This window comes from Phyllostomus discolor, chromosome 5 (genome assembly GCF_004126475.2).
Source record: "Phyllostomus discolor isolate MPI-MPIP mPhyDis1 chromosome 5, mPhyDis1.pri.v3, whole genome shotgun sequence".
Taxonomy (NCBI): domain Eukaryota; kingdom Metazoa; phylum Chordata; class Mammalia; order Chiroptera; family Phyllostomidae; genus Phyllostomus; species Phyllostomus discolor.
In genome coordinates this window covers 127,049,074-127,063,972 of record NC_040907.2, presented here as the reverse complement: position 1 = coordinate 127,063,972, position 14,899 = coordinate 127,049,074, and the positions used below count along the sequence as shown (strand labels likewise).

The 14,899-nt window shown below is 50.1% G+C and overlaps 1 protein-coding gene across 3 annotated transcripts in view; it reads left to right on the top strand.

Annotated features, from left to right (window-relative positions):
• The window catches only part of HK1 (hexokinase 1), a 65,616-nt gene that overhangs the window by 35,543 nt on the left and 15,174 nt on the right, over positions 1 to 14,899 (top strand). For all 3 annotated transcript variants that reach the window (XM_028511444.2, XM_036026864.1, XM_036026865.1), the window contains exons 4-10: positions 3,347 to 3,466; positions 6,468 to 6,563; positions 7,421 to 7,520; positions 7,633 to 7,816; positions 9,236 to 9,391; positions 11,761 to 11,994; positions 13,891 to 14,195. In XM_028511444.2, coding sequence (XP_028367245.1) covers positions 3,347 to 3,466; positions 6,468 to 6,563; positions 7,421 to 7,520; positions 7,633 to 7,816; positions 9,236 to 9,391; positions 11,761 to 11,994; positions 13,891 to 14,195 — 1,195 coding nt within the window. The remainder of the gene's footprint in view (positions 1 to 3,346; positions 3,467 to 6,467; positions 6,564 to 7,420; positions 7,521 to 7,632; positions 7,817 to 9,235; positions 9,392 to 11,760; positions 11,995 to 13,890; positions 14,196 to 14,899) is intronic.

Genomic DNA, 14,899 nt, shown 5'->3' with positions numbered 1-14,899 from the left:
AGCAGCTAGGGCTCCTGATCCTGCCCAGGGGTCGCTGCATTGCTCCTCCCTGTGGGTGGCCGGCAGCCGTGGGGTGGCATCCTGTTCCCTCCGTTTGGCAACAAGCGCTGACCTGTCACACTCTCTTCCCATGGTCCTTGGGTTGAGCCACCTCTGCCTGTGGCCTTCACTTTCGTGCTGCAGACACTCCTGTGCTTTGGCAGCGTTCATACATTAAGGGATGTCTCCCCGACAGGTGCATACTTCCTGCGTTCACTTCCACGGTGCCTTTCATTTTCCGGCTGCCTCTGGGGCCTTGGCTGTCCCAGCCTCTGTCCCCATTTTCTCAGCCCCAGGAGCACTTTGTCTCCTGCTTCATTGTTTCTCTGCCCCTGTGAACCAGTCTGCAAAGAAAAAACGAGGATGACGATGATTATAATGATGTATTGTTATAGTAAACACATGGCATTTGTCATGTGAGGCACTGATGGAAGTACTTCCTATGGATGAACTCATTTAATCATCCCAACAACCCTTTTCAGTAGATATTATTGTTATTCCCGTTTCATAGATGAGACAATTTAGGCTCAGATGTTAAGTGACCAGCCCCTTGGGTCTCATAGCTCATAAGTGATAGAGCTGGGATTTGAACCCAGGCAGTCTGGGTCCAGATGTTACAGCTTTACCAACATGGAACTCTCTTAGTCTGGGTTTTGTTTTTGTCTTGATTGTTTTTATTTATTAATTTTTTTTTTGTGGTGAGGAAATGTGAGGGCTGTGGGCAAGGAGGAAGGTCCAGGGGCTGAAGGAGGGTTGGCAGTTGAAAAACAGGGATGAAACAGGAACTTCTGTTCCAGAAGTCTGACGTGAAGTTAGAAATAAGTACCAGCTGGTCATTTTTGTGAGACCTCTCATCGATCTACACAGCTTCTGGACAACCAAGGGCTCCATTTGCCCATGAAGTAGCTCAGACTATGAACAGTGCTGAATTCTTTGGGTTGTGATCTCATCTTCTGAAATGTGTGGGAATTCTTATTCGATTTTTTAAACATTTTGTTTGAAATAATATTGAACTGACAGCAAAGTTTTAAGATAAGCACAAAGAACTCCCACATAGCCCTCGGACCAGACTTCACCGTTTGCTTCCCTCTCTGCGCACCCCCCCCCCCCCCCCCCGCAGTGTCTCACGTTTCAGTGCAGTTTTAAGCTTTAATAATTTTGGAGGCATAAATTCCATCTTAAAACATCACTTCTTTTTTAATTTTGGGAATTTTGAATAAGAAGTGCTTAGGTTTTTATTTTAGTCATTGTTTGCCATCCTCGTCAGAGGAACTGAGTCTGTGTGTGGGAACTTTTAAAATAACTGGTGTGCTGTTAGAAAAGAAAAATTAATGTTTTTTGGACTCTACAGTTTTGAGTCCAGAGAGCCTGGGTCACTTCCTTCCCCGGCTGGTCACTGATGTAGTTGGCCTGAGGGGAGCTTCCTGTCTGCTTGAGCCCCTGGATTGTGGACATTCCACAACAGTGCGTTTCCTTCTTAACAGAGCACTTCTGGATGGCTGTGTTTAGCTGGGCTCAGGGCTGGTTAGTGCACCCCATTCATGTAAACCCATTTCTTCAGGCTGTGTTCTCCCTCTTCCTGCCAGCAGCCTTCCTTCCTCCTGGCCTCTCTCCTGAGGGCCAGTGGGGAGCCTGGAGCTTCTGAGTGTGTGTGACGTGGGGCATGCTGATGGACTTAGTGGTGGGTTTATATCTCTCGGAAATATAGGTCGCAGGGAGCTTAGCCGGCTCCTCCAGGGAAGGTGGTCATGTGTCTCTCCTCAGTCAGTACTGTAGGCGTGGCCTGACTAATAGTGACTCAGCAGCAGAGGCTCCTACATCAAAATGGACAGGTTTTCCTTTACCCTGGCAGAGAAGTCAGACTTCACAGCTGGGTCAGGGATGGAGATGGGGATACACATCTGGCCCCCCGTCAAGGATGGCCCTACAAGGAAAGACTTGAGGCGGATGGCCTTGTCTGGGGGCAGGGCTGGGTCTGCTTCCTGTGACTGTGTGGCTTGACGTTGCTTGTCAATACCGCCTTCTTCTAGGTTTTAAGAAGCTCCATAGTCACGTTAATTCCACACACACGGGAGGTCTGGTGCTAAGACAGCCACGTGAAAATGCTGGGGCTGGGGGTAGTCCCTAGACTGCAGAGGCACAGAGCTAAGGAAAAGGGAAGTTCCTAGTCCGGCTTAGCTCTCCTGTGGTCGGAACACATGTGAAATAGTATATTCAGTTCTGGGTGCGTTTTAGAGATGAGGAGAGGTATCAGATCCAAAAAGATTGCCTTAGAGGAGGTGAGCCTCCCATCACAGACAGTATTCATTCAGCGGCTAGGAAAACGGTGTTCGGGGCTCCTTGTAGGACCTAAGAGGTGTATGCATATCCCAGGCAATGTGTTGTGGGGCAGGCAAGCTGTCCAAATAAATTACAGTGTATCCACCCCATACAATACTATGCAGCGGTGAGAATGAACAGTCTGCAGAGACACAGGACAGGGTAGATGACTCCCATGCACATGATGTAGAGGGAAAGAAGACATTCATCAAAGAGTGCACGAGGTTATTCCATGTACATACAGTAGACAGGCGGAAGCATTTGAAAGCGTTAGAAGTCAGGCAGGCTGGTGACTGCCTGTGTGGGGTCGGGTGCCGTGGTCGGGACTAGAGTGGGCTCGAGCGGGGCGTCTGGGCTGACAGCATTGTGTTTCCTGATCTGGGGTCTGTGTTTCCTGATGCAGGTGGACGAGGCTTGTGAGAAGGATCCAGTAAACTCTGCACTTAGGATGTGGGCACTTTTTTTTTGGTATGCCTATTACACTTCAGGAAAAAGTAAAAATACAAATAGCCTGAAGATCGCTAGCTCACTCAAGGGGGCTAGCACCTGTGGTTCTGCTCTCGGAGCTTCTGGAATTTGCAGATAGAGGGAGACAGAAAGAGACATCCAGGGGAGAAGGGAGATGGGATGGTGATTTCTGAGAAGGGGCCAGACGGCACTCCTCCCGGGTGGCTGATGGGGACTGTGTGATAGGGAGTGATGAGTTGATTTCTATTATTTTAACTTTTTGAAATATTATAAATTATTAACTGCATTTAATATTTTTAAACGTCCTCAATACCCTGATAGTACATACTAGTGACCGCTGAGAGGCCGGCTCCATTGGAAGGGTCTGAAATGCTCCCTGCGCCGTGGCCGCCTGCGGGGTGGGCTGCCATCAGGGACATTCCTCTGGTGCAGCTTCCCCAGCAGGGCCGGGGTGCCGTGTCGTTCACACTTTTCCTGAAGTGTTTTTTCCCTCCTGACGGTTTTCTCATGCTTCCTCCAGCTCTTCGATCACGTTGCTGAGTGCCTGGGAGACTTCATGGAGAAAAGGAAAATCAAGGACAAGAAATTACCTGTGGGACTCACATTTTCTTTCCCTTGTCGGCAATCCAGAATAGACGAGGTGAGGACGCTCTGGGATTTCAGGCTCCGTAGATGCCCCAGAGTGGGAGAGCTAATGAACCCTTTTTCTTGACTGCTTTTCCCTTTTGTTTATGGGATGGCTTGCATGTCTTATTTATTTATTTATTTTTTAAGAAACTTTGTTGAAATTAATGTGAGGTGATATTGTATTTATTTTTTCAGTTACTTTAGTTATTTATGTGTTCCTGGAAATGAATGGTGTTATTTGTGGCCATCAGGTGGAAAGAGCTGTGTATTAAACGCAAGCAGGTGGAGGGAAAAAAGTAGGCGTAGTGGTGGGGAGAGGTCTGGAAGCCCTTGGTCGGAGCTGTGAGTTGTGGCATCTGTGTGCCGGGAAGCCCTCCTCATTAGAGTGCCCCGGTTAGGGCTCCGCCTCAGGGGCCAGGGCCACGGCCACACCTCCATAACCTCCACTGGTGGGGGCAGCCCCAGAGAGGGCCTTGGTTCTGGCCTGCAGATGGCTGCTGTACCTGCCCACCTCGTTTGTTGCTTTTTCCTTTACTGGCTCAGCAAGGCAGGACTCAGGCATCCCATGCGCCAGCGTTAGAGCGCTGTGGGAACACAAAACGAGTAGTTGCCACCTTGTTCCTTTTCCACATAGAGAGAGACAGAAAAATCGTACTCGCCATACACACACAGAGCAGCCTGTGAATAGACTTTTCATAATAGGAGCTCTGAGAGTGAGCACTGTTGAGGGTCCACCAGGTGTTCTAGTGTGCCTTTCACAGTCTACACACATAACCTTCAAACACCCCCCTGAGTGAAGTGCTTATGATCCCCACTTTACAGATGAGGAAGTTGAGGCTCAGAGGAGTTAGGAGCCTGCCCAAGGCCATCCAAGCCAGAAGCAGCAGAGCCTGTGTGGGTAACCAGTTCACGGTTCTGCAGAATTGTCACATTTGGGTACAGGCGCCCTCCACGCTTCCGGGCAGTAGCCCTGTACCTCTTTTTTCAGTGGGGTAAGCACCATCTCCTGAGCTCTGCCTCATGCCACTGGGCCCTTACATCTGCATAATTTGTGCAATCACAGTGTCAGAGCAAGAAGGGGCCTGGGAGTTCACCGGCCCAGCCCCTCATCAACAAGGTCACAGGGCTCACTTATTAAAGGCAGATCTAGAAGCAGAAAATCCCAGGCCCCACTTCCTGCCCAGTAGACCCCACTCCCCATGTCTAAAGGCCTCTGAGATGTTGCTGTCTCCTCTTTTCTCTCTGTCTGATATTGTGATGCCTCCAAGGTATTCAGATCACTTTGGTGTCTTCCCAAACCTTTCACAAAGTCTGTTGTTGGTACTACGTGTCACTTGGCTTTTGAGAACTGAGACGTGACAGTCACACTCCCTGGGCAGAGATAGTGTGAGACACCCCCTTCCACTGGGAGAAATGGAAATGGAGCTGCTGTGCTTGATGTCGCTCATTCATTAGCAGCTATTGACTGAGTGCCATCCCCGTGTGGGCCGGGCTAGGCCCTAGGAGAGACCCTGCGCAGACAGTCTGGCTTTCCCTCAGAAGGCACAGTCAGTCTTGTAGGGAACAAGGCATTGTGGGAGTGGGGAGGGAATGTCCTTGGGGCCACAGTATCCTCACAAGGTGCAGCAGATGTGCCTGGCAGAGGGGCACTGTGGGCAGAGAAGGAGACAGAGGCGAGGGCCCCACCGGCAAGTCTTGACCGCCCCCCACCACCACTTGGGGAGTTTTCCTAGATTGGGCTGCACTACCTGCCGGGAAGTCAGTGGGTCACAGACTCTAATTACCAACCCAGGGGCCTGTGTCCACTCCTCCAGGCTGCCTGGGACCTTCAAGATTGTCCGAGTTACTCCACAGAAGAGCAGAGAGACCCTCAGAAGAGTTAGGGGAACTGCCCACAGGGAAATGAGCAGGATGGTGGGAATAGGACCTAGCCTCCTGATTTCCAACCCCACATTCTTCCTACAACCTTGCTGTTCTCAGAGCCTGTTGTTTGGGGGGAGTGGGAGTTGAGGGGAAGAAAACAGTGTCCAGGGGCTTTGGGAATGCCCAAAGTGGCTGCAGGCTGCTGCTGAGCAAAGAGCCATGAATTCTCCCGTGTACTCGCCCTTCCCACACACCCTGTAGGCTGCGTGGCTTCCACAGCAAGCGCCCCGTGCCCAGGTCACACGCCAACCCCAGCTGATGGCCTGACAGCGGCTCTTCCCAACCTGCCACGTTACTCACAGCGACTTTCTCCACTCAGGAAAAAAACATTCAAGTATAGCAATTACTTTTCTTCTCTAGTATCTTTAATTTTTTTTAAATACAAAAGCAATTTGTAGAACTATTGAAATAATATAAAGAGATAAGCAAAAAGGAAAATTTCTATCCTTTTACATTCCCAGGTGAATAACCATTGGCTGTGAGGTTTCTCCATTGACATACAAACAGAAATGGATCGTATTGTAGAAATAGTGGAGTCGCTGCTTTCACATGGGGGTTAAGTTCCACAGTTGGGAAAGAGAACAAATCATATGCGCGCGGGCTGTATTTTCCTTAAATCTCTGGGACTTGCCTCTTCGAAGGCCCTTAGCTAAGAGTTATCTTAGCATTTTCTTGTTTCAATTTGGCTCTTTCTTTTCTTGGGCCTACGGAAGTGAGGCTTGTTTTTAAAGTGGGGAGGAGTGGTCAGGTAATAACTGGATTTCCCCTGTTCCCTTTTTCCATGAAGTCTGGCTGAGCAGGTGACATCCAGTTGGGTTTGCACGCCAGGTGACTCTCCTGCAGAGGCCGGGCACTTGCTGTGCTCTGGCATGCGCTGCAGGGTTCTTCCCATGGCAGTTGCCGGAGAAATCCATTGTGTAGGTGGATGAACAGGAAATGGGACAGCCTGGTCCTGTCACCCAGTGTGATCTGGAGCCAGCCACTTGGTCCCTCTGGGCCTCTGCTTTGTCACTGTGTTCCGCAAGGGCCTGGGGCTTCTGGAGGCCTCCCATACTTCTTCTTTTAACCCACCCATCTGCTTTCCTTTGCAGGGCATTCTGATCACCTGGACAAAGCGATTTAAAGCAAGTGGAGTGGAGGGAGCGGATGTGGTGAAGCTGCTTGAGAAAGCCATCAAAAAGCGTGGGGTAACTTCTCTCTAGGCTTTGGCTGTGTGGGGGTAGGGGTGTGTGCGGGGAGAGCTGTGTTCTAAAATACACCGAGGCCCTTTTGGAGGTAGGGAGCGGGCAGTAGTGCATGACCTGAGGCATCACGTGGGAGGGAGTCACGAGGGAGGTTTTCACGGCCCAGGCAGTTGAGCGAGCAGTAAGAGTAGTCAGTCCGGGAGGTTGGAAGTGGTTGAAACAGCTCTTGGAGGTGCTGCCCAAAGGGGCCAAGCCCTTGGGTGGGGGTGACCCTTTCTGACGGAGGTAGGCTGGACGTACTCGCAGGGAACCAGGGAACCAGGTGGTCAGGTGCCGCCTGCCACAGCTGGAACCGGCAACTGGGGCGTTTCGCACATGTTGCAGAGGGCTGTGGCTCTGTGTATAAAATCTACTCTATTTGCTTTTTAATCATCACCCGAGGGCATTTTTTCATTGCATTTTTAGAGAGAGAGGAAGGTAGAGAGAGGAACTTCAATGTGAGAGAAACATCGATTGATTGTCCTCTTGTACGCACCCTGACCATGGATCAAACCTGCAACCTGGGTACTTGCCCTGACCAGGAATCGAACCTGTGACCTTTCGGTCTGTGGGACAATGCTGCAACCAACTGAGCCACACTGGTCAGGGCCTCTCTGAGAAGAATCTTATGCCAGATAATGAAGGGGACTCTGCAGTTTCCATCATTCAATCTGCTGGATCCAGTTAATTTGAGTGCCAGTCGTGATGAAAGCAGCACCACCTGCAAGAGCAACGGTGGCTGTGAAAACCACTATCTCTGTAAAGTTGTGATCTCTGCTCCCATGTGTGAGTGGAGATGACGTCCTGTTATCTGTCCCCAGGATTATGATGCCAACATTGTGGCTGTGGTGAATGACACGGTGGGGACCATGATGACCTGTGGCTATGACGATCAGCAGTGTGAAGTTGGCATCATCATTGGTAATTTCCACCCTTCTCCTTGTCCCTTCCTGCAGGCGGTGTCTCCAGAAGGCACTGCCTCCTCTCTGTGACTTCGTGTGGTCACACCTTTGATCTCGTCTCTCTCTTCAAGGCACTGGTACCAATGCTTGCTACATGGAGGAGCTGAGGCACATTGACCTGGTGGAGGGCGATGAGGGCAGGATGTGCATCAACACTGAGTGGGGGGCCTTCGGGGACGACGGGTCCTTGGAAGACATCCGCACTGAGTTTGACCGCGAGATAGACCGGGGGTCTCTGAACCCTGGAAAACAGCTGTGAGTCCCATCCACCTTTCCTTACTAGTCATATGTATGGCTTGGGGGACATGTAACGTAAGATTTGGGGTGGGAGGTCAAAGGGGCAGAAAGCCAGGTGACCACAAAGGGAAAAGCCCATCAGATTCACATTATCTAACTATCACTCCTTTGGAGAGAGACACAGCCGTGGAGCCTGCAGTCTGGCCCCTGTAAGCTCTGAGATTTGGGCACAGGGTTGCACACAGGCCATTCCAACAGGCACTTAGGGTGGCGTCTGGGCAGGTCAGACTCAGAAAGGCTCTCTCCTGCCAGGGCTCCTCAGCGCAGCCGTGGCTGGGACAGACCTGTCTGGTCCTGTCAGTAGCAGGAACAATGAGAGCTGTGTTTCTCTGTGCTCATGCTGACGGATGAGGGAGGGCCGGGTGCTCAGGTCCCAGTAGCATCCCTGGCTCCTGGGTCTGGCTCTGAATGGAACAGATTGTTTTGCTGTGTCACAGCCAGCTCTGAGTGTGCCAACTGGGCTCCCTCGGAGGCTAGGCCAGCCACCCAGATGTGGACCTGCCTCTTTGATCTGTCTTGCTCAGGTCTTTCTCTTGGCCCCTGGTCAGCCAGGACTCAGGCCTGAGTCTGGCTCCAGTATGGCATTGAGGCCCAGTCTGTGGCAGCCTGTCCCCTGCAGCACTGGGCTCAATGTGACTGCTGCTGTTACGGAGTCCACCCCTCACACTACAGCTCCCAGGGTGGTGAGAGGGCAGATTCATTCTGTGACTGGCCTGTGGCTGAATGTGACCAGGGGAGTAAGATGCACTGATTGGCTTTAAGCTATTCAGAGCCCTCCCCTGGAATTGGGGGTGAGGTCAGTGGGGAAGAATTGGGTTCCTCAAAGCAAATCTTGGTCCTTTTGGCTTGAGAGGGAGAATGTGAATGCCAGGGAGGTGACTTGTGGCGGGTTCCATGCAAATGGCTGCGTTTCAGCCTCATCATCTACTCGGCATTCCCTCTGAGAAGACATTTACCCTTCTGACCTGGGAGACGAGAGAATGCTTCCTGGCCACCTCCTTCCCACAGCCCTTGGTGATCTCCCTGAGAGAGTGATAGGGATGAAAATCATTTAAAAAGTAAAACATAAAGTTTTATAAGAGATTATCGTATTCTGCTCATTTTCAAATCCTAACATTTCCCCCAACTGCAAGCAGCCTTCCCTGCCTGCCCCTGGGGTGCTCTCCTCTTGCCCACCTGGGGACAGGTGTGGGCTCTGGGTGACCCCCCCACCCTCTTGTTTAATCACACAAGTGCCTGGTCTTGCCTGCTAGCGGGGCTGTGAGCTGGCGATGGGTGAGGCCTCGTCTCCTTCTGTGTCTGTCCCACTCCCCAGGAGCTGGCCCAGCAGTGGGTACGTGAGAAGGACCTGACAAGCCCAGTGCTTTTCTCCTGCAGGTTTGAGAAGATGGTCAGTGGCATGTACCTGGGGGAGCTGGTTCGACTGATCCTGGTCAAGATGGCCAAGGAGGGCCTTTTATTTGAAGGGCGGATCACCCCAGAGCTGCTCACCAGAGGGAAGTTCAACACCAGTGATGTGTCAGCCATTGAAAAGTAGGTGCCATGCCTTGAGGCTCTCTGGGGGGCCCTGGGGGCAGAAGAGTGATGGGTCCCTTGTTGCCACTTGAGCCCTGGTGTGGTGGGGTTCTCCCTCAAGAGCGCCAGAGCTTTCTGGGTCCATCTCTCCTCTCTTCGCTGTCCCCTCCTGGGCTGGTCTCCCTTCAAGTGCCTCAATCAACTCATTAAAGAATGTTCTCGTTAGCCGCGTGTACTTCACAGATGACTTAGTTACAGCAGCAGCCTCTTGTCCTTCACTCTGCCCCTCCTCTTCTCTTTTCCCCACAGCAGGGTGAGATTAAAGAGTATTCTAGTAGTGAACAAGGAGCTGACTGAGCTTGGGGTCTGGATTTGGAATTCCTCCTTGGGACTTCGGGACCTTCACCAGACTAGGCTCCAGGGAACCCTAATGACTTAAGATAATTAGATATTCTCTGAAGACAGGGTTCTGTGGCCAATAGCATGGGGAAATACTGCATATTTATCCTCCCTTAGAGAGAATAATTTACAGTATCATTAACATATTTAAAAAAACCCCCGTTCACTTTGGTGAATAGCCAGAAGAAGCGTTCCCTGGCACAAGTTTGAGAAGTATTGGTTGACAGAGGAGACAGGACAAATAAACACAAAACGACAGAGTCCAGCCAGCAACCTGACTGCTACCTTTTGGCCTCAACATAAGAAACCCAGACTTCTCTGCTGAGACTGGCTTTTACCCTGAGAAGGAAGAAGGTGAACTTGATCCTGTGGCAGCTTGACATAGTTAGGCACCTCTGAGTCTAAAGGACTTGTGCCTCATGGTTGGCGTCCGAGTGCTACCAGATTTGTTTCCTGGTTCCGGAGACTCCATGTAGCCATGGGGGGCCACCTGCTTCAAAGTTAGGCCCAACTTCATGCTAGAAATGCCTGTTTATCTCTGCACTAAGGGGTCATTCCCACGACCCTTGCTGTGGTCCTGGAAGTTCAGAGAAGTCAGTGGCTTCAGAGCCCAAGCTCCTGGGAGAAGATGCTCATCAGCTCCCTTTGTGGTTAGGAGGCAGATGGAAGTGGAAAGGAGTTTATCTGGACCTGCTTTCTGTCACATGATGTGCTGGTGTTTGTCCTAGGATCGTTCTCCTTCAGGAGTGATTGGTGCTGAGATGGGGGAATGGGGAGCAGGCAACCGAGTTTCCGGCCATCTTCTCAAGTCCCTTGGTCAGCTGCGGGGAGGAGAGGGAAGGGGAGTGGGAGGCGCATGGCTTGTCTTCAAAGTCATTGACAAAGCCAGGAAATGCCTGCCTTCCTCTTGGCCTGCGTCGGGTGTTGGCTCTTTGGTGACCAAGAAACAAAAACCCGCTTGAGCTCTAGCTCAAGAAAGCATGTGTGTGGTAACAAAAACTATCTCTGAAATGCCCACCAAAAACGTTCTGCCGGGGCAGAAGCTTTCTCTTTAAAATCAGCAACAAGAGAGTATCGCTGTTTTTGTTCAACATTGCCCTGGAGTCTTAGCTAGTGTTTAAAAAAGTAATAAATGAAGGAAAAGAAATTACAGGCATAAGAATCGAAAAAGGAGGAGGTAAAACTGCCATCACTTGCAGATGGTAATGGTCTGTATGAAACACCAGACAGGCAAGTGAATAGGATAACAGGGGAGGCTAGGAAGATGTCTGGGGAGAAGATACAAAAGTCAGTTTAATTCCTATATATTGGCAATAATGGAAATATGTACATATGTTGAAAATAAACCTTTTATTTTAAAATACTTTTAGATTTAGAGAAAAGTTGTGAGGATAATACAGAGTGATCTCACAATCCCTCACGCAGTTTTCCCCATTGTGAACATCCTATTTTACTATAGTACGTTAAAGAAAAAAGACTATATGTATTTTTAAAACACACCGTCTATAATAGTAACAAAACTATAAAGTACCTTGGAATGAATTCAACAATAGATATAAAAAGCACATGTGCAGAAAATTGAAACTTGACTGTAATACACCAAGGAAGAGTGTGGAAGCATCCGGGGGAACTCTCAGGCTGGAAGAGCAGGCAAGTCCCCCAGGCTGCCTTGGCCCTGAGCCCTGAGCCCTGAGCCCTGGGGTGCGAGCAGCTGTTTGTCTACCTTTCAGAGGCCATGGGGTCTTGCCTGTCCACTTCCTTCCATGTGCACAGCATAACCCAGCATCATACCGCTTTTCCTTCTCCTACCGGTTATTTCTTTATGGGGGAAAACCCTTCTCACATTCTTTTCAGGTGTTTGACCGCCTTCATACCATGCCATCCACATATGGTGAATGGTGTTTGCCTTTCCAGGACCTTCGAGCCTCAGTGCTTTGCACCGCCTGATGAGGTCCCTAACTCATGGGTATTGGCCTCTAACTTCACAGGAATAAGGAAGGCCTCCACAATGCCAAAGAAATTCTGACCCGCCTGGGAGTGGAACCATCTCATGACGACTGTATTTCGGTCCAGCATGTGTGCACCATTGTCTCATTCCGCTCTGCCAACCTGGTGGCTGCAACTCTGGGCGCCATCTTGAATCGCCTTCGGGATAACAAGGGCGTCCCCAGGCTGCGGACCACGGTTGGTGTCGACGGGTCTCTTTACAAGACGCACCCACAGTGAGTCTGCCCTTCGCTATAATTGGCACTCAGTACCCATCTGGGTTAAGGACCTTCTCCAGGGGTCAGGCTTTTGTACCTAGTGAAGGTTTTTTGTTGGCAGACAAGACAGTATCCAGTTCTAGGCATAAGGGTCAGAGTTGCCCACTTGGGAAGCAGCCTGCCCTCAGCTGTCCCTCCCTGGTGTCTCTGTGCTGCACTTCCATCTCTCCTCGTCTCCTAAGTCTCGTTAGAGATGTCTGCAGTTGCTAGGAGCGCTGGGTCTGCATCTTCAATTCTCTTTCTTGTCCTCATTTCATCAGGGACTATTGTCCTTATTGTAGCTTTGGTCATAGATGTAGCACCCACATTTAGATCTCCTGTGAAAGTCCCCTCGGGCATTCCTTTTTACATGGGCAACTTGGTGACACTTTGCATCTGAGAGCCAGAGAGTGTGTAAGCTGTAAGCAGTCCCCACTGATGATAAGGGCCTCATCACCACACTCACTGCCCTCTTGCACGCCTTCACTTCACAAGCCTAGTTTAGCCACTTCAGGACATGGCTTGACCCTTTTAAAAGGCCAAAGGTGAATCCTAAGTCTTCATGTACTAAGTTTTAACGGTAACTGCCTATGACCTGATTTTGTACAGGATCTCAGATGTCTTTCCCACTAGATCTATAATGTGCACGCGAAGTGACCTTTGCAGATGGGACTGTACCTTCACACCAGGTCTGGGGACAGTTACATGACTGCTGAAATAGCTCTGTCACTGAGGGGATAGACTTTGAGCAAGTTAGATATTATTACATGTCAGGGAAATAATTTTACTTATTTGCATTTTTTAAGTATTTGTAAATTCTTGACAATGAAACTAGCTATATTGGAGGGGGTATTTCTTGGCAAAGTTTTAGAGAGAATGCTTGGAGTTGTGTGAAATTACATTTAAAATGTTTTGTAAATTGTGATAAAAACATGTAATATGAAATGTACTATCCTAACCATTTTTGAATGTGCAGTTCAGCAGTTTTAAGTACATCTGTGCTGCTGAGCACCTGCTGACACCAGCTGTCTCCAGAACACTGTCTCAACATCACATTTAAGGGAAATAGCTTCAGTTAAATGTTTCTTATGTCAGAAGCAACACATGTTTGGTATAGATACTTGAGATAATTCAAAAAATTATGTTGAGAGGAGAAGTCATGTTTAACCCCCTGCCCCTGAGGTGTTTGGGGGTTCTGGCTCCCCATTTCCTTTGGCAGGCAGCCATCCACACTAACCATAGCCCACAGCCTCTGGGACAGTCTCTGTCTCAGCGGGTCTGTCCTCATGTCCTTTTCTGGCCACTAAACAATGTCCGGACTCGGGGGCAGGGGGAAAGGGCCGAGTGAAAATAAAACGGAAGAGTGATTATTTATCAAGCCCTTTTTTTTCAGTGTCAGTTACCAATCTAGGCATTTAATGGACCCATTTAGTTCCCACCATGTCACTGTCAGCCAGACACTGTCATCCTTGTTGACTCCAAGCTCAGTTGAGGGCCCGGGGCCACCTGGTGTGGAGCTGGTAGAGCTCACTCCCCGTGTCTCTGGATCTGACTTTCAGGCACTGGGCTCCGGAGCACTGTGCTGTATTATTATCTCCTTGTCATGGTGGAGGACAGGATCCTTTTTGGACCCTGAATTTCTATATTCAATACCTATGTAATAATGAGAATCCTCCCTTTTTACGTGTAACTATGGATGATTTTATTTTTCTTTTTACTTGTCTGCATTTGTTAACTTTTTTAGAGTGGATGTGTATGGCTTATGCAATGAGAAAAGCAAGTGTAGAAAATGGGATGAAAGTGTGGAAAGGAGAGAAAGGGGTGCCGAGGTTCCTGGCAGGTGGCTCAGTCCAGCTGTTGTGGCTGCACCCCCAGGTATTCCCGGCGTTTCCACAAGATTGTGAGGCGCTTGGTGCCCGACTGCGACGTGCGTTTCCTCCTGTCGGAGAGTGGCAGTGGCAAGGGGGCGGCCATGGTGACCGCGGTGGCCTACCGCCTGGCTGAGCAGCACCGGCAGATAGAGGAGACCCTGGCCCACTTCCACCTCACCAAGGAAATGCTCCTGGAGGTGAAGAAGAGGATGCGGACCGAGATGGACATGGGGCTGAAGAAGCAGACAAACGCTAAGGCTGTGGTCAAGATGTTGCCCTCCTTCGTTCGGAGCACTCCAGACGGCACTGGTGAGGGAGGGCCCCTGCTGGGGGCGGCACGCTCTCCTACCTCTCATACCGATGACCAAGTCACAGCGGGGCCACGGGGAGGCTGGCTGCTCCAGTGATGTGGTTGCACCAGGGTTGCGTGGTTTGGGGAAGAGCTAGACACTCACTCTAATTCGCTTTTCCCTCATTACCACTGACTTGCCCGTGTGTGCCTTAGGGCCGTTGACTTCCTGGTCGGGCTCCTGGGCAGCGCCGTCTCTAAAACGACAGCCCCACTAGCAGTTACCAGGTGTTCTTAAAAGAACGAAAGCTGGAAACCCCGCAGCACTGAGATGTTCACTTACAAACATGGTAAACCGGCAGAAGGATTAACACCCATGTGCCCTTCCTAAGTCCTGACAGGGTGTGCATGAGGCAGACGGTGGCCTAGGGATTTTCACACCCCGGCAGATTGGAGAATAGTTCAGCCCTTAATGCTGACCTTGCTGGGTGTCATTGGTGCTGATCACCATGGGGACTCTAAAGGGCTTTTCTGGTGGGTCCTTGGAGTAATGAATGTTTGTGGTAGGAATATGCCCGTTGTATGGGTTACTTAATGTTATTGCATTATAAACCACCCTGAAACTTAGTGCCTTAAAACAGCAACCATTTATTATTGCTCATAAGTGTGTGTGGGCAGCAATTTATTATTGCTCATCTGCCAGGCCAAGGCTGGACTCATTCAC